The 22,647-nt window shown below is 46.4% G+C and overlaps 1 protein-coding gene across 1 annotated transcript in view; it reads left to right on the top strand.

Annotated features, from left to right (window-relative positions):
* Tmod1 (tropomodulin 1) overlaps positions 1-22,647 on the top strand; it is a 72,998-nt gene that overhangs the window by 31,589 nt on the left and 18,762 nt on the right. The window contains exons 3-7 of the mRNA XM_051187746.1: positions 5,270-5,426; positions 11,096-11,215; positions 18,051-18,140; positions 19,389-19,519; positions 21,207-21,314. Coding sequence (XP_051043703.1) covers positions 5,270-5,426; positions 11,096-11,215; positions 18,051-18,140; positions 19,389-19,519; positions 21,207-21,314 — 606 coding nt within the window. The remainder of the gene's footprint in view (positions 1-5,269; positions 5,427-11,095; positions 11,216-18,050; positions 18,141-19,388; positions 19,520-21,206; positions 21,315-22,647) is intronic.

Here is a 22,647-nt window from a genome sequence, read left to right on the forward strand (position 1 = left end):
GAAAGGACACTAATCTTTCTTATTGGATCAGGGCTCTGTCCTCATGCCCTCTCCAGATATAGTCATGTTGTGGGGTGAGACCTGAGTGTGTGATTCAGGGGTTTGGGGACACAGTTCAATCTGTAACACCAGCCGTGGAGCTTTTTGTCTTTATAGACTGAACTGTTTTGGACATCACATTGCAGGGAGTCATGGCACTGGCCTGGTCCAGCTGCTTGAGAGGCATAAGTCATAGGGTTCTCAGGCTAGAGTCTGTGGCTCCCGGGGGCTGTGCGCCTTTCAGTTCCTGGGAAACTGAGGCGCTCACTGAGGCAGTGAAGCCTTCAGGCCACCCGTGTATCTGTGTTCCCTAGAAGTCAGCGAAGCATACAGAAGCCTGTTAATTAATCTCGTGTACCCTGTAGAGCCTGCAAGCTTCATAGTATCCTGGCAACTACAATTGTATTGGCTCTGGCAACTCCAGTATTAGTCTGTTTCTGATAAGATTTAAAAAAAAAAAAAAAAGTCTGATTGCTTGCAATAAACTTGTCTCAGCCTCAGTCATGCTGAGAACCCTCCTCTCTCAACCAGACCTGGTTTTAATTTCCACCAATCATATCAGGAGACCCTAGCTCAGTAAGTAAGCTTTAGTGCTTACACCACATAAATTACAGCATATAAGAATGGCTTTTGTATCTGTTTCCTTCACTTAGCATGTCTTCTGATCCACTGTTTATTTCCATGGTTTGAAAGTTTTCAGTAGCATAGATCTACCATATTTTATTTATCCATCCATCAGTTGATGGAATTTAGCATGTTTACATTTTTGGCCATTATTAATCGTGCTTTATGTACATCTGCATACAAGTTTTGTGGTTAACCTATGGTCTGAATTCTTTTCCATTTCTAAATACAACTTCTGAGTCCTGTGGTATTCTATGAATAGCTTTTTCAGAAACCTCCAGACTGCTTTCTAAAGAGTCCATATATTGTCACATGCCTGCCAGCAGCCAAGGTCCAGTTTCACCACATTCTTACCAACACTTGTCATCTGTGCTTTTTATTGTGCCTGTCCAGTGTGAGTTGCGTTTGATGGCTGGTGGCGCTGAGCCTCTTCTCATGTGTTTAGTGGACATCTTAGTGACTTTTCTTTTTTGAGACAGGCTCTCACCATGTAGCCCAGACTGACTACAGACTCCCTATCCTATCAGCTTCAGCTGGGATTAAAGACATGTGTTGTCAGGAAGATTTTATGATGAAAGCATTTCAGTCCTTTATTTTGTGTGTAGGGGCTGTATGTGAATACATGTTCCTGTGTGTGCGTGTGGTGACCAGAGGTCAATGGCTAGTGTCTTCCTCATTTGCCTCCCACCTTATTTTTTTAGAATGATATTTAGTTCTTTGGATGGTCCACACACTTATACAAGGTGTATTGGTCACCTCAACCCACCATTGCCTCCCGCTAATTCTTCCTACTGCCCCTCATTGTGTATCTCTCCTAGCTTCCTGTGCTCTTCTTATTTTTGTTATTAATAACCTACCGAGTCCAATTAATGCTGCCCATATGCACGTCTACCCCATCTTTTTGCAACAGGGTCTCTCTCCCGCTCAATCTGGAGTTCTCCAATTAGGCTAGGTGGCTGACCAGCAAGCTCCAGGGACCATCCTGTGTCTACCTCCCAGGCGCTGGGGATTGCAAATGCCCACTGATTTATGTGTGTGTAAGGGATCTAACTTAGGTCCCCATGCTTGTGTGACAAGCTTTTTACTGACTGAGCCATCTCTCCAGCCCCCTCACCAGGAATTTTATGTGTTCTTTGAAAAATATCTTTTCAGCTTCTTTAACTATTCTTTACAATTTTTGTCCTCTATTATTGAGTCCCAAGAGAAACTCATGCAGTCTGTGTGCTCTTATCAGATGTGTGATTTAAAAGCATTTCTCCCAATCTGTCTCTTTGCCAGTGTCCTTTGAAGAACAAATGTTTTTAATTTTGGTGAAGTCCACCCAGGGCATTTTTTTTTTCTTCTGTTGCTCATTGTTTTGTGTCATATCTAAGAAACCATTGCCCAATCTAGAGCCTGAAGATTTATGTCTACACTTTCTTCTAAGAATTTTATAGTTTTAGCTTTTACATTTTGGTCTTTGATCCTCTGTGAGTTAATATTTATGTACACTATGAGATCATATGCTGTTTTTGAAAACAAGTTCAAGTGATAAATAACTAAGAGTTTTAAAAGATGTAACTCTTTGATTTTAACTGAAGATTCTGTGATACTTTTTCAATGTAGCCTTTAATGGAAAGAAAGTAAACTTTGAGCCCTAATAAGGCGGACATGGCCACAGTGTTCTTTAAAAAGTTGATGAGCTAAGAATCACTAGAAAATACTTTTGAAATTTTAGTTTTTAAAACTTGACTTCTTTGATTAAATATTTAACCTAATGAAGCCATGTTTTAGTATGTTATATAACTAATGTTCTTATACACATTAAAAACATCTTTCCTCCCATATTCCATGTCCTTGGTTTAATACAGCGGCTCTCAGCCAGGGCAGTGATCCCCCAGATAAGACTCTGCAGAGTTTGGAGATGGTTTTTGCGTCACAGTACTGCTGGCCTCTAATGGCACAGAAACCAGAGTGATTAGGACCAGGGCATCAGAGCAGCTGCCATGACCCTGTTGTCCAGATTAACACACCATCATGCCAAGGCTGAAAAACTGCCCCAACTAAGTCAGGGTCTTCTGGCAGCAAGGTCTGAAAGTGATGAGAGTTTGAAGCCCCTTTCAACCTCATGGGTTTCTCTCACTACAGCACTGAGCCCCAACCCACTAATAGTAGCCTCACAGGGTATCACAGATCTGTAATTATAACATTGAGGAGGCTGAAGAAAGAGGATGGAAAATTGGACACATCTCTTGGCTACAGAATGAATATCTTCTTTTTAAAAGATAGAATAATAAAGCAATACAAAACAAAGAATGATGAAACCCTTTATGAAGATGAAAATCCCTACATGCCCCTTGAGGGGACTATCAGGAACCTACCCTCAGGGACCAACTTATTTCATATTTGTGTATCTTGGATTCTGAAATATATTTGGATAACTTTTTTCTGTTATCCACATTTTAAATGACTGGCCTCCTGCTAAAGTGTATCTTATCTGATGATAAAACAATAGGAAACTATCACTGGGGGGCGTTTAATATATCAGTGCTTCTGGAGAGATGGCTCAGTGGTTAAAAGCACTGGCTGCTCTTCCAGAGGTCCTGGGTTCAATTCCCAGCACATACATGGTAGCTCACAACTATCTGTAACTCCAGTTCAGGGGTTTTGATACCCTCACGTACAGGCAAAACAACGATGCACACACAATAAATGCATAAATATCAGCACTGGCCAATCTTTCACATTACTTAATTTTAACTTCCCCCAAATATATATGAGACAGCCACCATCATCATTATTTGCATCCCATAGCCATAGAAGCCATAGCACAAAGGTCAGGGGTGCTTGGTGAATGCCATTCAGTCATACCACCATTAGTCTGTGTCAGCATTTAGACTTGATGTGACCTTAACTGTGAAGCACAGGCATGTCACAAAGCAAGTGGGTCACCCTCTATGGATAGTATGGGTCACCTGCTAGGGATAGCCATGGATAGACATGGCAGGCAGTAAGGAGCACCCTTACCCACCATACCACAAGAAGCCCCTGCCACAGAAGAGGAGTAGGCCCCACACCTATCTTTAGGAAGTGTCATATGATCTGTACCTGCCTGCAGAAGCATGGCTCACCCGGAGCATCGTCACAATGGATGCTGTCTGTGAACCACTGCTTCAGGGGAGCCGTCATTTGTATTCTCTCAGATCGGTTCAGGATTAACTGTCTGCCCGCTGGTCCTCTTCTCATAAAATACCCAGGTTCCCAATGTCTCTGGCCTATGTCCATTTGCATGTATCCCAGCCCCCACTTTTGAACCCCTTATCCCCAATCCTTGCAAATTGTAAACCCTTGTGACTCATTGTGGCACCACGCCCTGCTGCTATGGAGACAGCATGTATTAGCCAGTGGGCAAGTGCTTCATGCTATTAGCCTGTGGTGTCTCCCTCCCAAACTTCATCCCTGTGGGCATGCCAGTCCTGTGTGTCTCTCATCCTCTCCTCACGGGGTATTCAAGAAAGGATTCGAGACTATTGTGAGTAACAAGAAATAAACACTTCGAAGAGACCATATTTGAGAATAAGCACTTTGAGGGGACCTATTGTTTTGAGGTAGGAATGATACCAATTTAGTCAATGTGAGGGTGCAGCTAAGATTGCACACCTGCCTCTGAGACATCCCCTTCTAGTTCTCTGAAAGTAAGGGGCACAGAATGCATGAGGGTTAGAATGACGTTTTCCTCTCCCCCTGGGTTTGTTCATGTTCTAGCCCTGAAACTCCTTGGGCAGTCTTTCTGTGCTTTGGGCCTCAGTTTCCCCTAGAAGGGAGGGTTATATAACATCTGGTCTCTAAGCATCCTTGAAGCTGTCATCATCTTTGACTCTCTAAGTACTAGGAGCTGACTTAGGTGAAATCAATTCGAGGGATTGAAATCCCACTAACTAGGAATTTACTTTGATAATGAGCCCACACCTAGAAGCCTCCCCAAGTCTGAAGAGGAGAACACAGCAATTGGCTGATGCTGTCATTCTTGAGAGACTCATCTCCAGAGGCATCATTTCAAATATTTAACAGTCAGTTCTTAAGAGCACAGATACACTGGAGCCCAAAAGTCCATAGAGACTGTGGGCTGAGTCTGCCCTTACCCACTTGGTAGTTCTGTCCAGCCTTTCTTAGGTTTGTTGGGGGTTTCCTTCTTTGAGTCATCTTCCATTCAAAACCCTAGCTTCTCTCTCTGATCATTTACCACACTGTAGCATCCAAACATTGAATAATTTTGCATCCAAGTATTGAATTCCAAGAATCTCTAGACTCTGCTCAGCCTGTGTTGGCTGCCCTGTTAATGCCACACATTTAAAAGGTGTTACAGGTTAGGGACACCACTGGACTGAGCCCCACAGCTTCTCTCTGCCCCTTAAGTGCTGTGTGACCTGGGACAAGTCCCAGCCCTTCCCCAGCTTTCTGGTTCCTTGCATAAAAAAGGAAAGGACTTGGCTGGATTCTCCAGCTCTCAGGCCCCTGCTAGTCTGTGTTATGTTTCTGGAGAATTGCGTATCTATAGCTGCTGACTGCTCTCTTTCTCTCTCTCTCTCTCCTCCTCTCTCTCTCTCACCCACCACCCCTATCTTAGAATGCACTGCTCCCTGCAGGCCTGAGGCAGAAGGATCAGACCACCAAGGCGCCCACAGGCCCCTTTAAAAGAGAGGAGCTTTTGGATCACTTGGAAAAGCAAGCGAAGGAATTTAAGGACCGAGAAGACCTGGTTCCCTACACAGGGGAGAAACGAGGTACTAAACAACAAGGCTCTCATGAGCTTGTCCTTCCTGAGGCATTGCAGAGGGCCACTTGTGTGTCCTACCCTGTGCTGGGCCAAATGTACCTGGGCCTCTCTTGTGTCCTTCCTGTCTGAACAGGAAACAGCCCCTTCCCCCAGAGCATCATACTTGGTGTATATTCAGTTGGGGATAGTTTGAGGGAAAAAAACTCACCCAGACAACCGAAATGCCTCCTCAGATCCTTTTTAGCTAGGGTTCATTGGCTGTTTTTCATTAAAATCTAGATACTTTTGAGAGAAAAAGAAAGCTATTGCTAATGGCATCAGAATATGAGACCTCAACAAAGCCCATTCTGTGGAAATGAGGAGCAAGGTAGACAGCCCAGCTCCTTCCTGACTCTGCTTTCTCTAAACTCTCTTTCTGGCACTGGTAACATCCTTCCTTCATCTCTTCTCCCAAGACTCTCTGCTCCTTCCAAATACATCTAGAAGCTTCCATGGGATCATAGACACTCTAAGACTGGCAATCCGCCTTCCAGGTCATCCCCTGAGTTTTAGATCATCTTCTTGCGTGGCACGCTCTCTACTCTCTGCCTGATTATCTGCAGACTCTGTGGAACAGACGGGCGATGAATATGATTAATCAAAGTTTGAGTTCTGTTTTTCAAAATTTATAGACTTTTTATACCACAAAAACTTAACACATGCCCCCAAGGCCTGAGTACTCTGCCCTGCCCCAAGCTCTATGCCATCATGGATGTGCCACCCTCTTTCATAAGAAAGACAGTGGTTAGAAATGGTCTATAACTTATGACTTCCTAGCTGTGAGAGCTCAGTTTGCCTCTTCTGGCAAACAGGGATGAGAAGAACATTGGCAGTCTCCTAGGGCTGTTAGGAGGACCGAGAGACGTACAGACCCACCCTGGCATGGAGAAAATATCATGGACTGCCCTGCCCATCACGTTCCATCCGTACTGACCTCTCTTTCAGGAACATTGCCCCGTCTCCTTTGACAAGGTGTACTGCCACTCTCTGCTCCCCTCTTGAATATTTTCCATCTCAGGGACCTGGGTGTGTATTTCAAATCACATTCTGTCTGCATCTCCTTTATCATCATCGTCCCTCAGGAAGTGGTCCCTGAGAGTTGCGATGTGGGTGATTTTTGCCTCCGTGGTAGCCCCAGCTAGCACAGACGCTAGCCTTCAGTAGTTCTGAGCAGAGAGTGGGCTGAGTATGCGTTCAAGGTGATGAATGTGCGCCAGTCCAGTGACATGCTGCCTCAGCCCACAGGCCCCTGAGTGTCCTGTATCTTGTCACATCCCCAGGACCCAACTAACACTTTGCATGTAAAAGGTGCCTCCTGAATTTTTGTTGAATCAACATGTACCCGATTCTCTTTTCAGGCCTCCCCACTGTCCCCACCTATAAGAATATAAGCATGCTGACCCTGGATCTGTGTCTAGAGCTGTCCCTTCTGTGTCTCTGTTGTTATCAGCAGCATGCCTGAAAGCCATGTGGCTGCCTAATGACAGAATGTGAAAGCACAGAGAGGCAGACATTGTGGAGGGAGTCTAACCATTGTAGGCTCTGGGATTAGAGCTTCCAGGCTCTCCTGGAAACTTGTAAAGTCCAAGAGACTTGAGAACCATTCGAACCACAAACCTTGGAAGAGTGCTGGTCTGAGACTTCTGGAGAGGGCAGTAAAAGGGGTAGTGATGGTGGGGAGGAGCTTTGCTGAATGGACCCAACAAAGAACATGCTTTAGTGCTGTTTTCACCCAAGGACCTGTGCCGTAAGCAGGGCTTCTGGCTCCCACAGCCCCACCTGCACATTTGAAACCTAGGTAAACAGAGGCTATGAGAGTGTCAGCAGCCAACATGAGGGAGCGGTAGAAAAGCTGGAATCTGGTGTTTCCATATGGCAGCAAGCTTACAAAGTCCAACAGCATCATCAAGAATGTAACTGGGGTTGGAGAGATGGTTTGGAGGTTGAGTATAGCTTTTCTTCCAGGGGACTCAGGTTCAATTTCTAGCACCCACATGGTGTCTCACAAACGTCCATAACTCCAGGTCTAGAGGATCCAATGAGGATCCACTTCAGGCCTTCAGGGAAACCAAGCTTGCATACAGTGCACAGATATCCATTCAGCCAAAACACCTATACACATAAAATAAAGTAATATTTTTAACAGAATATACTTGATTGAAGCAGAAAATCTTATGGGTAAAATAAGTAGAGATCTTCACAGAGTGGCTAAGGCCAGAGGCCCTCCAACTCTTAACTGGCATCTCTTGCCATTAGCCCAGACTTTACTGAGAATTTAATCCCCCAAACTGGGCCCATAGCTAGCTTAGGATGAGAGAAACAGCACCCAGTCACCCCAAGATTCTGTAAGATATGCTAGGAGCCATACACCTGTGCAATCATCTTGAAGAATTCAGAGCAGGAGTTATTCCCATTCATGTGGGGGAGATCAGAATAGAATTCCATGCAGGATATTTTCATTTGAACTCTATTTGGCTGCATATGCTGGGCAGTTGAATACATAAAAAGGACAGAAACTTAGTTAAAGGTTGATCAGTCATCTACCCGGTGCCAGGAATCAAGGTCCTCTCTAGCATTTCAGTCTGTCTCCTTGTAATATATCTTTATCTTCATAGTCCAACCAGCCATTCTGTTCACATTCCAGCTAGGGAGAGAAAGAGAAGAAAGGTTAAACCCCTCATATGAGAATCACGGAGTCATCATCCTCAGGAGAAGGGCCTGTAGCAGGAGGTTAATAAACCACGGATCTTAAATATTTACTGAATGTTCATTTACACGTTGCATCAGTCATGTTCACAGCCCACCTACAGCCCCAGCTCTTGGGCATTTTCTTTTTCTTGTATGTTTCTGCCTTTGCTTAGAATCTGACATCAGCATAGAGTTTCTCATACATTTTCCCTAGTTATTTTATTGTGTGCTTTGCTTGCAGAAGTAAGTGACATTTATTATAAGAAGAAAACAAAGTAATTGCACTGATCCCACATTAGGGTGGGTTTTTCTAGACATTCTCCCCATATTCTCTCTTCTTTTCCCAATCTGGTTCTGTGAAATAGCTTATTATGGCTATCACCTACAAATGAAACCACCAAACTTTCTCTCTCTCTCTCTCTCTCTCTCTCTCTCTCTCTCTCTCTCTCTCTCTCTCTCTCTCTCTCTCTCTCCAAGACAGGGTTTCTCTGTGGCTTTGGAGCCTGTCCTGGAACTAGCTCTGTAGACCAGGCTGACCTAGAACTCACAGAGATAAGCCTGCCTCTGTTTCCCAAGTGCGGGTATTAAAGAAATGCACTACCAATGCCTGACCTGGTTCTCTATTTTTGATACTAGGCTTTTATCAAATATATAATTCCTGAAAATTTTCCCACTCTGGAAATTATCTTTGCACGTTCTTGATCATAGCCTTTGAGACATAAAACCTTCAATATTGAACGAAGTCCAAAATGGTCTCTTTTGTTGCTTGTAACACGATTCCATTGCTAATTCTAAACATGATATTGTTTTCTTTACAATGTCTTTGTTTTCGTTCTATTAGGTCACCCATCTATTTGCTTCATTTTTGTAGCGTCTAACTCCATTCTAATACACGTGAATATATCTAGTGACCCAGAACTTGCTGAATAGATATGGTGTATTATTGACAATAACTTGCAAATATTTTTGGCTTTTTTCCTGGGCTCTTAATTCTGTTGTATTGTTTGTTATGTTCACCCTTATACTAACTCGTACATCATTAGCTTTGTGCTTATGCTTTGAAATCAGTGGTCACGAGGCTCCTAATTTTGCTGCTTTGGGGGGTTGTTTTGGTTATTTGTGTGCCCTTGCTTTTCCATAAAAATCTAAACATTAGCTTTTCTGTTTCTGTGAAAAAAACTTCTGAGATTTTGATGGGGATTGTGTTTTATCTTAGGTTGCTGTGGGTGGTATTGCTAGCTTAATATTACAAAGTATCTAATCCATGAAACCAGATGTTTTTCCCTAATATATCTACTTTCTTTAATTTCTTTAACACATCGTAGTTTTCTGTTATTTCTATTTTCTTTTATCAATACATTGTAGTTTTCAATGTCCATGTATTTAAACTTTATTCCCAAGTATTTTATTCTTTTGTTATTGCTGTGAACTGCTTGCCTAGCTGCCTTTGCATATTCCTATGTGGGATATGCATATTCCTATGTGGGATATGCATATTCCTATGTGGGATATGCATATTCCTATGTGGGATATGCTATATGCTGCTACATGGAAACACCACTGATTTTACCCTCACCCTTAAATGTTACTAAATTGATTAGTTCTAATAGGTGTTGTTTGTTTGTTTTTCATTTTGGGTAGGGCTTTTGTTTGGTTGCCTGATTGATTAGCTGGCTTTTGGAATGTAGAAGTTTAGACTTTTATCCATGTAAGCGTATGTTATTTGTAAACAGAAACATCTTCTGTTTGAGTCCCATATGTTTCTTGTTCATACCTGTTCACTCTAACTAGAACTTCTAATGCAATGTTGAATGGCAGCAATAAAGCTGGGTATTCGAGTGTTGTTCTTGATCTTGGGGGCTCGTTTCCTTACTTCTGTGAGGCCCCAGATCATAGGCAGCTGTTGTAGTGACTCCCTTCTGATTGCCCTTCCCCCAAACAATGCACACATGCATAATCATAGACTACTTTAACTCAATACCACAGACTAGTTACTTTATAAAGAAAGGAAATGTATTTCTCAAAGTTCTAAAAGCTAAGAAGTTCCAACGCTGGCAGTAGAGGCGATAGTGGAGGGTGCTGTCCCTTGTCCCATGCTAATGTGGCGTGGGGGACCTCACTCAGGGAGACAGCCAGCATGGATGCTCAGGTGTATTTTCTTTTCCTTATAAAATCACTAATGCCACCCCAAAAAAACCTCTAATTTAACTAATCCCAAAGCCCCGCCTCCACATACTCTTAAGTTATAAATTTGGTGATGAGGTTCCCAGTCCATAAGCTTGGAGGGACACATGCAAACCACATGCAGTTTCTCAGGAACACAAATTTTTGTGACAGTTTTCAAATTTGATTTTTCACAGGAAATTTTTCTAGGACATATTCCTTCTTAACAATCTCCATGATCTTAAAAAAAAAAAAAAAAAAAAAGCTTTTTTTTTTTTTTAAACTTTATTTTGAGCTGTGTGTTTTTGAGTAGGAATGTGAGTGTGAATGCTGGCATGCAAAGCCAGAGGAGGGTGTTGGATCCCCTGGAGCTAGAGTTGCTGGCAGTCTTTGACTTATGGGATATGGAAATGAACTCAGGTCCTCTGAGAACGGTGGGCACTCAACCTCTGAGCCATTGTCCGCCCCCTCCATATCTTTTGTAATTCCTGCTGGAATTCCCTGGTACAGACTTTTTCAACAGTCTTCTGCCAGTGGACACACAGTGGCCACTCTCAGAGCCTCCTCATTCCTCCCTGTCCACTTAGGAGCATGACCCTTAAGAGCAGAAGGTCCTGTGACACTAGGATGCATTCGGCTCGCTTTTATCTTTAGCAATCTGCATGTGTTTTGTCTAGTTGGTTAAAGAATGTTTATAGGTTTTTCTGTCACATCAGAACCTTTGGTGAAGGGATCTCAGGCCCCACTGTAGCCACCCACCCTGACGGGCACCCTGTGTGTTTGCAGGAAAGATCTGGGTCCCCAAGCAGAAGCCAATGGACCCTGTCCTGGAGAGTGTGACGCTGGAGCCAGAGCTGGAGGAGGCCTTAGCAAATGCCTCAGATGCAGAACTGTGTGACATTGCAGGTAAGAGACATCCACCCCGGGGGCTTCTGCCTGTCTCCCTGAAGGCCTCCCATGTGGAGAGCCTTGTCTGCTTCATTTGAACACGAGTGTCCTCTCCACTTCTAACAAGGAATATAACGGTAAGGAGAGAGAGAAAAGAAAAAAAAAGATAAAAATACATCACCGAAAACCAAAATGAAGAAAGTAAAGCTGAACACACCCTGTCACAGAACCACAGAACCACAGGACCACAGTCCACTCCCCAGGGGAATGGGAATGTAGTTCATCGAGGGCCAGGATGAGACCTGTCCTAGCCATTCCCACCAAATTCTGCCCAAGCCATCTCATAAAAGGCTTGGAGCAAAGACGGCTATGCTCTGAGGGCACCGCCCTCGCATCTCTTATGCGCCCACCCTCTGCACCCTCTGGGTGCTTCTCTACCGTCCTCACAAACACAAGGTAGTCTGCTGTGGCAAACCCTCTGCTGTCCCCATGTCTCCTCACCACTGTTGAGTCCCTGCTCTGTGCACCTTGTGCCCCATCTCTCTGGGGTTCACTTTAGGCTGCACCTGGTACCCCACCTGCCCTGCCACGCTGTGCTCCCTGAGTGGGCGACACGGGGGTGATACTGCAGACCGGTAGCATAGGAGAGGAGTGGGGTGATGGAGATGAGCCAGCAGTGAGTGTGGTTCAGGGGGAAGGACAGGTTGGGCCCAGAGACCAGGTAGGTTCTGTGTCCTTAACAGAGGAAGAAGGAAGTGAGGGAAATACTGAGTTCAGTCTGGGGCCTGTGGCATCTGAGTTACCCATGGGCCGCCCAGATGGAAACAGCTGTGCACGATGGTCTAGCAATGGGCAGGAGGTTTCATTTGGACATGCTCAGAGGTGCCAGGCTTAAGGAAGAACACATGGCAGGTGGGGCTCAGGTTCAGGAATGGAGCAGGGCAAGTCTAGCTTGGTCCCATCAACCAGTCACAGGTGGGCAGGACTGAGTGAAGGCAGACTGACTGACGGTAAGAGATCCAAGAAGGTAGAATGGTGTTTCAGGCTGCCAGAGAGAGTGGAGCTGGGGCCAAGGCCAGACAGGACTGCCTCTGCCAGCCTTCACGAAGGCTATCTGTGGCTCTTGGTGGCATTGAGGCAGGAGGAGGGGACGGTGATAGCCTTCCTCTGTTAGTTAGCAGTGCTGGTGGCCGTAGGTGGAAGAGAGCTGGGACAGAATAGGCAGGTAGCCACTTTTTCCAGACAGCCTCTTCCTCAACAGAAAGATCTGGTATTGAAGGACAAAAGCGGCAGGGCCCAGAGAATAGTTACAGCCTAAGCAGCACTAAGGGGCCAACTGGTCCCAACAGAAAGCCAGGCACACAGCTCAGGAGCCAAGTTTGCCTCCCGGGGCACAGGGGTTATCTAAGATGCCAATAGAGCCATACTAGATCTATTAGTGTGCCCATGCATTCCAGCCACCCCTCTTCCCCCACAGCCCCTTGACTTCTGGTTAATCAGTGCAGCAGAGAGAGTGGATATGTTTTTCTCCTGCCTCTATTTACTCCCCAGGAGCTGTTTTTGTCTCGGGCCTGCTCCTCGGAGCCCCTGCATGACATCATTGCCCTCATTAGGGCACGTGGAGATTAGTAAATGACCGCTGTCAGAGCAGGCTCCTGCTGCTGCTGCCTGAGCCTCAGCAGAACAACCCTCCCAGTCTAGCTGAGCATCTGTGCCTCATTGTTGATGGCACACTGCGATGATCTGCCTAAGATCCCAAGCCCCTGTGATGTCCGGAAAGGAATGGGAATCTATGTGTGCATCCCAGTGTTAACTGACTGTCCTTGGGGGCCTGCCATTATTTGACTTTAGCCATTACAAGATGGAAGTGCCTTTGGGGAAGGAGGCATGGAACATTTGCTAAGTGATGAACATGTCCCAGGTGCTGTGTAAGTAGCTCTCCATACAGCACTGTATTTATTGACCGTGACAAATCCTATGAAGTAAATTCTATTATTGTCCCCATTTTACACCAGGACACCAGCTGTTCCTAGGGCCGTGTCAAAATCAAGGAACTAAGATGATGCCAGGATTTGTGGCTGTGGGTAAAAAGCAGTCAAGCAGTTGGAAGCAAGCTATGCTGGATGACCAGAGGTGTTGGGTGTGGCAACCCCACCAACTAAAAATGTGAAAATGCCAGGAGAGGGTGGTTGGACTTAATAAAGGAAGACAAGCCTAGAGAGAGATGACGGGTCTGCAGGCTGCCTGGTCTACGCGCTCTCCCCACGAGGTGTTTCAATGAGCCAAGCCTTCACCAGGTTTCTTACACATGGCACCAGTTATCCAGAGATTTCCTACCCACTGGGTACCAGGCTGTGGGCTCGGTTCTGGTGGAAAATATCCTAAGGAAGCAGCCCTGTCCACCCTCCTGGATCTGGCATTGTACAGGCAAATGAGACATGATCGGTAAGGGTGTCACACTGGCTGTGACAAGGAAGGGAGAGCAAGCGGGACACTTGGATTACATGGTGGGTTCGAGGGACAATTGGGGGGTGATCTAGAGAAAGTGAGGTAGGGAAGAAGAAGGGCCAGGGTGGGGTGGGACACTCAGACACAGTGAGAGCTCCCATCCAGGCCAGGGAAGTGCTTATGTAGCAGCCTCAGTACTTGAAAATGTCAGGAGCTTATAGGGGACCACAAGAAGTGTGATGTGACACACTGACCCAGGGGTGACACAAGAAAGGTGCATCATTGACAATCCATGCCCTCGCTCATTGAGTTGATATGCATTGTGGAACACCTGTCCTTTGCCAAGGTGAATGAGATCCATTCTTTGCCCTTGGGGGCCCAAGAAATACGTACATCAGAAGTATGTGTAGCTTTCAGTCTTAAACATGTCTCCACAGAGTGCTGGGTATAGCATGGGACTCTGGCAATGCAAAGGTCTTGGCCTGTGGCCTAAGACTTTAGCTTAGAGGAAGCCAAGAACTAAAGGGAATCAGCTGTAAGCACTTGAGATAATCAGTGCCTCCTACATCACTCGGGGATTTGGTCCTAGCTGGGTTTTAGAAACCCTTGCAGTAGTGCAAGAATGAGGAAAGGAGTTGGGTGGGAAGACCCAGCCTTTGGAGGGAGTACCCAGCCCCGAGGGGAATTGGCCAGCCCTACAGAGTCTGTCCCCTGGTCGTTGGTGGCTTTCATGTCTGTAAGCACCCATCTTCCTCTCGTTCTGAGACTGTTGGGGGATGTGGCTTTTCTAGGAACAGTTCCCCAGCACCAAGTTCAGAGCCAGATTTTGCACCTGCACCTAGGATGTGAGAACACACCTTGCAGCCCTCCACCCAGCATCATTCACGCCTGGGGCAGCTGGAGATGCCCCAGGCTGAGTGCTGTGATCACACTGCATCCTGAATGTGGAATTACAAATGGAAGGAGCCCTGCCAAGGCAGAGAGAGGAAACAGAACTCAATGTTCTTTTTCAGAGTTCAAAAATAGTCCTTTTTGAGTTTTGAGGAAGATCTAGACTTAAAAAAAAAAAAAAAAAAGGAAAAAAGGAAAAAGAAAGAAAAAGAAATCAAGTGCTAAAATCCTCCTGACCGAGATCTACAAAGGCGCATGCACACAAAAAAACGAGCTGGGGAGAAAGCCTCAACTGTATGCCTAGGGCCAGTAGCCCCAGGCTGGTGGTGGCTCCCTTCCTCTGTCGTCTTTCCCTCCCTTCCTTCTCCCCTCCCCTCCCCTCCCCTCCTCTCTCCTCTCCTTCTTTCCTTCCTCCCTTCCTTCCTTGTTCCTTCCAGGAACCCTAATTTCCTCTGAGCTGCCAAGCGGTGGCCCGCCTCTTCAGCCTCCTGTATGCACATACCATCTCTCTGAATATATGCTGTTAGTCCTAGAATTTTCTCCAGTTGAGGGGCTATTTTAGACTTTAGAACTCTGAGTGGCCCAGTAGACACGGTATTGCCTTATATACTAGGAGCCTCTCTGCTGAGTCACATGGCTAACCATGTCCCTGTTAAGAGGGTCTTGTTCTAGAACACCGAATGGGCTAAAACTGTGAGCGTTGTTGAGTGGCTGCTGTCCCATGGGAAGGTAAGAGTTCGGCATCCAAGCACATGCAGTTTTGCAGCTGCAGAACCCAGGGAGACCAAAGAGGAAACGACCTCTACAAGGTCACTCAAAAAAGTAGACCGACCCAGGGCTCTCTGCTCTTGGTCCCCTCTTACTTCTCCGTGCCCCTCTCTAACCCATTGTAGGATACCGAGACTCAGGCACCAAATATGTTTTCCATTTTTATTTACTTATTTCTCGACCTCTCTGTATTCTCTGACCTGAGACAGGCATCCAAAAAAAAGGAAAGGAAAGGGAGTATGTTTCAGGTGATCCCCACCCTGGCAAACCTGAGAGCTCTGTGGAGCACCTCTCTACAAGATGAGTGGATGCGATGTGACTCAGCTCTGCTCCCTCAGCCCACGGGGACACAGACTAAATTAAAACCTCGAGAGCTGGAAAAGCAGCAGCTGTCTCTACCCCCAGCCCTCCTCAGTGATGAGCCCAAGAGCCAGCAAGGCTAATTTTAGCAACGCCTCCTGGGGTGAGAAGCAGAAGGGGCAGATCATCTCTTCTGTAGTTCTCAGCTCCCATTTGGGACACCAGAATCACCTCAAGGAACCAACCATAGTTGTGCACTCCTGTAATCCCAACACCTGAGAGGCTGGGGCAGGAGGGTCATGAGTTCAAGGCCAGCCTAAGTTATATAACAAGACAACTATCAAAAAGAAAAAAAGGAAAAGGCATCCAAAGAAACTGCACCCCCCTAGTCCAGGAGTGAGCTGGACACCAATACTGTTTTATAGCCCCCAGATCATCTGCATATGCAGCTTGGGTTGAGGGTCTTGCATCACCCCTGGCTGGACATAGGAGGCTGAAGCCCAGAGAGGAGTGAATTGTACAAGGTGACAATGAAGACATGGTCAGAACCAGAACTTGATCTGTGTCTTCTTTAAGACCTGTCAGGTTCTCTCTCTACCTAGAGAACATATCTATTAAAACGGCTTAGAAATATATATATATAGTCATCAAATATTTACCATATGCCTACTATATTCTAGAGGAGATGGGAAAGTAGTAATATTCCTCCTTGGCCTCTGGAAGTGCATAGCCCAGCAAAGAAAGTACACAGGTGTTCTGGAACCACATTGTTCTGAGGTACACTGTGGGGGTAGGAAGGTACCCAGTACTTAGAGAGAGAGAGAGGAATGTAAGAAGCCTCTCGAGTTGTACAAGTCTTGTAGTAGAGGTGGGAATGACTAAATAAAATATAAACTATCCAGTTAAATTTGAATTTTAAATAAACAGCAAATAACTTTTTAGTGGGACCTGGTAGAGCAGGCTTGTAATGTCATTAATGTTATTTAAGAGGCTGAGACAGGAGGATCAAAATTCAAAGTCACCTTGGCTACAGAAATAAGTCCAAGGCCAACCTCGGCAATGTAGTGGGATCCTATCTCAAAATAAAAAGTAAAAAGAGGACTGGGAATACACCACAGTGTCCAGCATGGCTTCAATTTCCAGATCTGGAAAAAGGCCCACAGCTTTTGAATAATTTATCTAAAATATTGAACAGGGCATATTTATGCTAAGGGATTATTATGGACCCAAAAATCTTTTCTGGTCCAGAGCATGTACTACTCAGGGAGAGGGGGGTGCCAACCCCACCATCTAGAACATTCTTTCTCCCTTCTTTTAACTTGGCTAACAACTGGTCATCCTTTCCTTCTTGAGTTCCTTAATTATGCTCTTCTAGGCTGCACTGAATGGTTCTTTCCAACACTTGACACCTCCTGAGCTGAGGGTTTTCACAGTATGGGCCCTTGCTCAGCTCTGCTTGCTCCCATTAGGTTGTAAGCTACATGGACAGAACCCTTGTCTTTCATGTTCAGTCCCTCAGAGCTGGCACACAATGAAGGTACTCAGTCAATGCAAAAGAAATGAATGGGTGAAAGAATAGCTCAGCATGTAGTACTGAAATTGTCTTGGCATTTCCAGAAAGATCTTCCTAGCTGTTCTGTGCAGAATGATGGGAAGTAGAGAGTTGGGAGAAACAAAAGCTGGGTCTGATTCCACAGCTCTGTTAATGCAGATGCTTCTTTTCTAACAAAGGAGCCTGATGACCTCACAGAGATGCAAATATCATAAGTCAAAATGCATTTAATACCCAGATGAACACAACAGTACACTAGGCTGAGGGTGCTGCCATCTTGATTTTCTCTCCTGGTGATGGTAGATTGACTAGCCAAGGCTCACTGACCTGGTCTATAATCTTGAGTACCTTATCAGTCATCACAAACCTAGGAAAGGGTCAAAATGTAGATCAAAGTACGTTTCTACTAAATATGTATCACTTTGAGTGCCATCGTAGAGTTGAAAAAAGTATAACAGGACCATTCTAAGTTGATGGCAGCCAGGAAATAATAGATCTTCAACCAGAGCAGAGATACTGGCAAGGGAGAAGGGGCAATGTGAGAGACCGAGGGAGGTCAAAGGGCCTGAGGGACAGGGCAGAAAATGGAAGTGTAATCCTTGAAAGAGGTCCTTGCTTGGAACACTCATTCTGTTGGGTCATGTTGGGTAGGGTGTTCCTATGTGACCTCAAGGAGATCTGGAAATCTGTGACCTGAACTGAAGAGAGACCTGGGGAGGGTGGAGGTCTGATACATGAATGAAAGCTAGGCTGAAAACCCATAGTTTTACATTTCTGTCTATGTGCTTCCTACCATTTCCATGAGCAAAGCTCCCAGCATGTGGAAGATGGGTCCCCAGGAGACATCTCAATCTATAAAAGCAGAGTCACATGGACCTCTCTTTATCCCCACAGCTATCCTGGGCATGCATACACTCATGAGCAACCAGCAATATTACCAGGCCTTGGGCAGCAGCTCCATCGTGAACAAGGAGGGACTCAACAGTGAGTACATAGCCCTGCTTGACTGCCATCCCCTCCTCTTGCTGGGCCCTGGGACTGGCTCACAGAGGGCACCTTGAAAGAGAGGGGCTGCCTCCTGCATCTTGGAGCCTGTTCTCCTCATACTCTGGCTTGTTGCAGACTTTATGCAGGCAAATCTTTTGGTCATCTCCTTTGAATCTGCTGGGATCTTATGTCTTGTTTACAAAGCCTTCATGTCAATGTCATGTTTTCTTCTAAAGGTTTTAGAGATTTGCTTCTTAAACTCAGTATTTTAATCCTCCCAGAGTGGATTTTTGCTTCTTGCACCATGGGATGTGATTCCACTTTGTTTGTTGTTTGTGTGAATGCATGTGTGTACTTGGGGAAGCCAGATGTCAGTATCTGCCTTAGTTGCTCTCTACCTTATTTCTTGAGACAGCCTCACAGTGAACCAAGAGCTCACATATTTGGCTAGACTGGCTGGCTACTGAGCTCCTGGGATCCCCGAGCTAGAATTACTAGGCACAGGCTGCTGCACCCAGATTCTTTTCTTTTCTAGCATGGATTCTGGGAATGGAACTTAGGTCCTCATGCTTGTGAGATAAGGAATTTGCTGATCTAGCCCCCAACTTAAAATTTTTAATAGACATCTATTTTATTTTCATGCCACAATCTTTGAAAGCTCTGTTCTTTACCACTCTGTGGGGCTCTCTCTCTCTCTCTCTCTCTCTCTCTCTCTCTCTCTCTCTCTCCTCTCTCTCTTTGGTTTCCACTATCCTCGTCTGTCCCTTGAGACATTTTGGCCTTTACTGGGCCCATGTCACATTGTCTCAATTATTTAACTGCATTATTCCAAGCTAACATTTTAGGCTCAAAGAGAAACAAGGGTGCCAAAAGAATAAATATCCCTCCTTTTGGAAGAGAACTACATTTCTTTCCAGTCCAGGCCTCATCTTACCCTCCTGGGAGCCCACTGAGATAAGAGCATGGTGGTAATACCACCCCACTGCAGACAAGAACTTGAGAGTTAGAGGGTTTAGGTAACTCACCATATTGTAAGAACTCAAGAGCAGCACCCAGGGATGCCCAAACCTCTTGTCTTCCTCCCTGACTTCTTCCAACATATCCCAGCCCTTGGTACCCCCTGTAATATGCTGCCTCCCTTTACACCCTGAATTCAGCCAGTGATTCCTCTCAAGGAGTCCTTGTGTTGGAAGAAAGTGACCCCTATATTTCTGTGAGCCAGCTCCTTTTTATCCATCACTCTAGGTGTGATTAAGCCCACACAGTACAAGCCTGTGCCTGATGAAGAACCAAACTCAACAGATGTAGAGGAGACGCTAGAGCGGATAAAGAACAATGACCCAGAACTTGAAGAGGTTAATCTCAACAATATCCGGGTAATGTCCTGCTCTTTCAAGTCATGTGTATTGGGGGTAGAGGTTTTCCGTTGTGGGGAGATATTTCTTGACATACAGATAGATCAGCAGGGTCCTATCTGGACCTGGGTTTTCCTGGATCAGAAACAGAGACAAGCCTTCACATGTGGGAACACATAAAGGGTGGCCAGTGTCAACAAGCAAATCCCACAGTCCTGGTTTCTTTCAAAGGACAATTCCAGGCTCAGAAGTCCACCTCAGGCCAGTCCAGCTTTGATCTGGACACCTGCCATGTTGCTCAAAAACACAGAGATTCCCTGTGATAAAACTGTGAGTCAGAACCGTACTGCATCATGGAACCTGAAGGCTGGCAGAGCACTGTGCCTTCAAGACTCCCGGGGGGTCACAAACTCCCTGTGGGAACTGCCCCTGAGACATCACTGTGCCTTCTGGGTCATGCTCATATTCAATCTCATTTTACAGCCAGGGGAGGAGATGTTGGTACAAGTGCCCCAAGGAATACCCAAGCTGTGTGTCATAGTTCTGTGTCCACTTCCCTCTGTGGTCACCAGGGCAGGGTACAGGAGGAATGTGGAAGCAGGCCCAGCTGCCTGCCCACCTGCTGCGCCCTGAGGCCCCAGGGTTAGCTGTGAGAGAGTGAGGGAAGAGAGGGAACCAGCCCCTTCCTCCTGCTCTCCTTTCTTCTCTGCAGCTGCCAGTCCCAAGCACAATCAGATTGGACGCCTGTACCCCAGTTTTCTCCTCCCCCTGGCTCCTTGTCCTGCTCCCACGGGGGCTTAGGTGACACTTTGAAATGAGAGCACTGTAAAAGCATAGCCAGCTCTCTCTCTCTCTCTCTCTCTCTCTCTCTCTCTCTCTCTCTCTCTCTCTCTCTCTCCCTCTCTCCCCCCTCTCTCTCTCAATGCTGCCATTATCTGCCCCGTGAGAGATGCTAAGGCAATCCAGACTTGCATGTACTGGGCAGTGACTACTGCCTCAGACAGGCACAAGTGGTGGGACTTCATTGGGAAGTATTCACCAAGGGCTTGACTAACTGCAGGCCTCAGTTTCCCTTCTATACCAGGAGGTGGCTGGACACAGATCAGATTTTCACCAGAGGAGATTAAAAGCATACACCAATGCCCAGGCCTCTCTCTGCGTTGTGTGTGTGACGGTCTGGGGCTGGCCTGCACACCAACATGATAAAGTGTCCAGGACCCACAGACATGCACTGAGACCCTTTGGGACAGATGTCTCAGAGAACTGTCAGTACATCTCCCCATTATGCCTTTCAAAGCAGACCCAAAGAAGGGAAGAGTCCCCCGATGCCACACAGCAAGTCAGACACACTGCCAGCCCTGGGTGGAAGCCAGGATCCAACCCTATCCTTTTCAAAGTACTGAGCCTTTTGTAAATATTCCTCCCGACTTCGGGCATTGAATACTACCTCTTCCTCAGCCTCCCCAATGGGTGGCAGAGAGTTGAGGGTCCTATCTGAAACTTTCTGGGGGGATTTTATCAATCTGTGTACTGGAGAATCCCAAGTCTCAGCCCTCTGGCACATGGCCCATCCAGAGACTTGCTAGGACTTTGTAGGGAGCCAGGCTGCATTTAGGAGAGTTACTGTCCCCTCGTCCCTGCAGTCACCTGGGTGCATGACCCATGTAGGGCTGCTGTCACACACACTCTTCTGCCTTTTTCTCTGCAGAATATCCCCATCCCCACCCTCAAGGCTTACGCGGAAGCCCTGAAGGAGAACTCCCATGTGAAGAAGTTCAGCATCGTGGGGACCCGCAGCAATGACCCTGTGGCGTTTGTATGTTCTGACCTCTCCACTTTGCTATGTAGTCACTGGGCACTCAGGCATGGTTCCACTGATGAAGAGTCCTACTGTGGCATGGCAAGGGGCCTCAGCTGGGAGCCAGGAAGGGATCGATGGGACAGCCCTCATACATGCCCTGTTCTCACCCAGCTAATCCTTGCAAGCACCCTGCTCTCAGAAGGGTGGGTCTCCAGGGAGGACAGAGTCACACAAAAAGAGAAAAGCAGATCTGGAGTCAAACAAAGTCACCCTGATGCTCACAGCTGGCCGAGTCCTACTCAGTACTTCCCACTCAAAGTTCCTCTCCTTCCTGGGTTCAGCTTCTCCAGTCCACATCTCTGTCTCCATGGGTGCACCCCAGGGACCAGCCAATTTTCCTTTTCCTGGTATCTCTGAAAATACTGCCAGTCAGCCAGGTATGGGGATGTGCGCACCTGTAACAGCAGCATTCCGGGAGGTGGAGGTAGGAGGGTCAGAAGTTTGAGACTAGTCTGGGTTCCATGAGATTCTGTCTCAAAAAACAAACAAATGAAAAAACAAAAAACATGTTTACTCAAATTGGGCTTACAAGCAACGTTAATTTTGTTTGTTTGTTTAAGTATCCCATACACATTTCTTGACGGTCTATGATTAAAGCAGAATGAGACTCTGGGAATCTGCCCGTAGCCAGTCTCATATCCCACATTTGTGACCATACACATCTGCTTGGGCTTGAAGGCAGCCGAATGGTACAACACAGTGCTCTGGGGGGGGGGGGGTTGGTGGTGGGGAGCTGGGGGAGATGTAGGAATTAGCTTCCCAAGGACGGGAGGGAGAAGACTGGAGTAGTCATTGGTCCTCCTCCCAGTTTTACATTAGGTGAGACTGTTTCCTCCAGTACTTCTGAAATAACTGAATGAGCTCACAGTGGGGAGCAGAGGCAGCTTACAGACTGCCAGTGTGGGAACTTCTAGATCAATGACCTCTGTCTGACCTCAGTGGATCCCGAGTCTGTCTGTAGTGACATAGCTGGCAAAACCCCATGTACTACTTGTTCATGGGTCAGAAACTAGGCAAGGCCATGCTGGCACTCAGCTCCATGCCATGGATGGTTTGGGGGCATGGACTCCATGCCAGGCTGACAGCTGGTGGCAGGCCCTTCATACCTGCATACCTATTACCGAGTTCTGAAATGCTTCTGGCCTGTTGCTAGACCAGGTGCCAGAGCCCTGCAGGGCCCTGCCTGCCTGCCTGCCTGGCACTATCTCTGTTCCTCTGTTCCTCTATTGTGACCAACACACAGGATCTGACACATGGCATGACAGAGCCTGCCCAGTTACCAGCATGT

Source organism: Phodopus roborovskii, unplaced genomic scaffold (assembly GCF_943737965.1).
Source record: "Phodopus roborovskii unplaced genomic scaffold, PHOROB, whole genome shotgun sequence".
NCBI classification, from domain to species: Eukaryota; Metazoa; Chordata; class Mammalia; order Rodentia; family Cricetidae; genus Phodopus; species Phodopus roborovskii.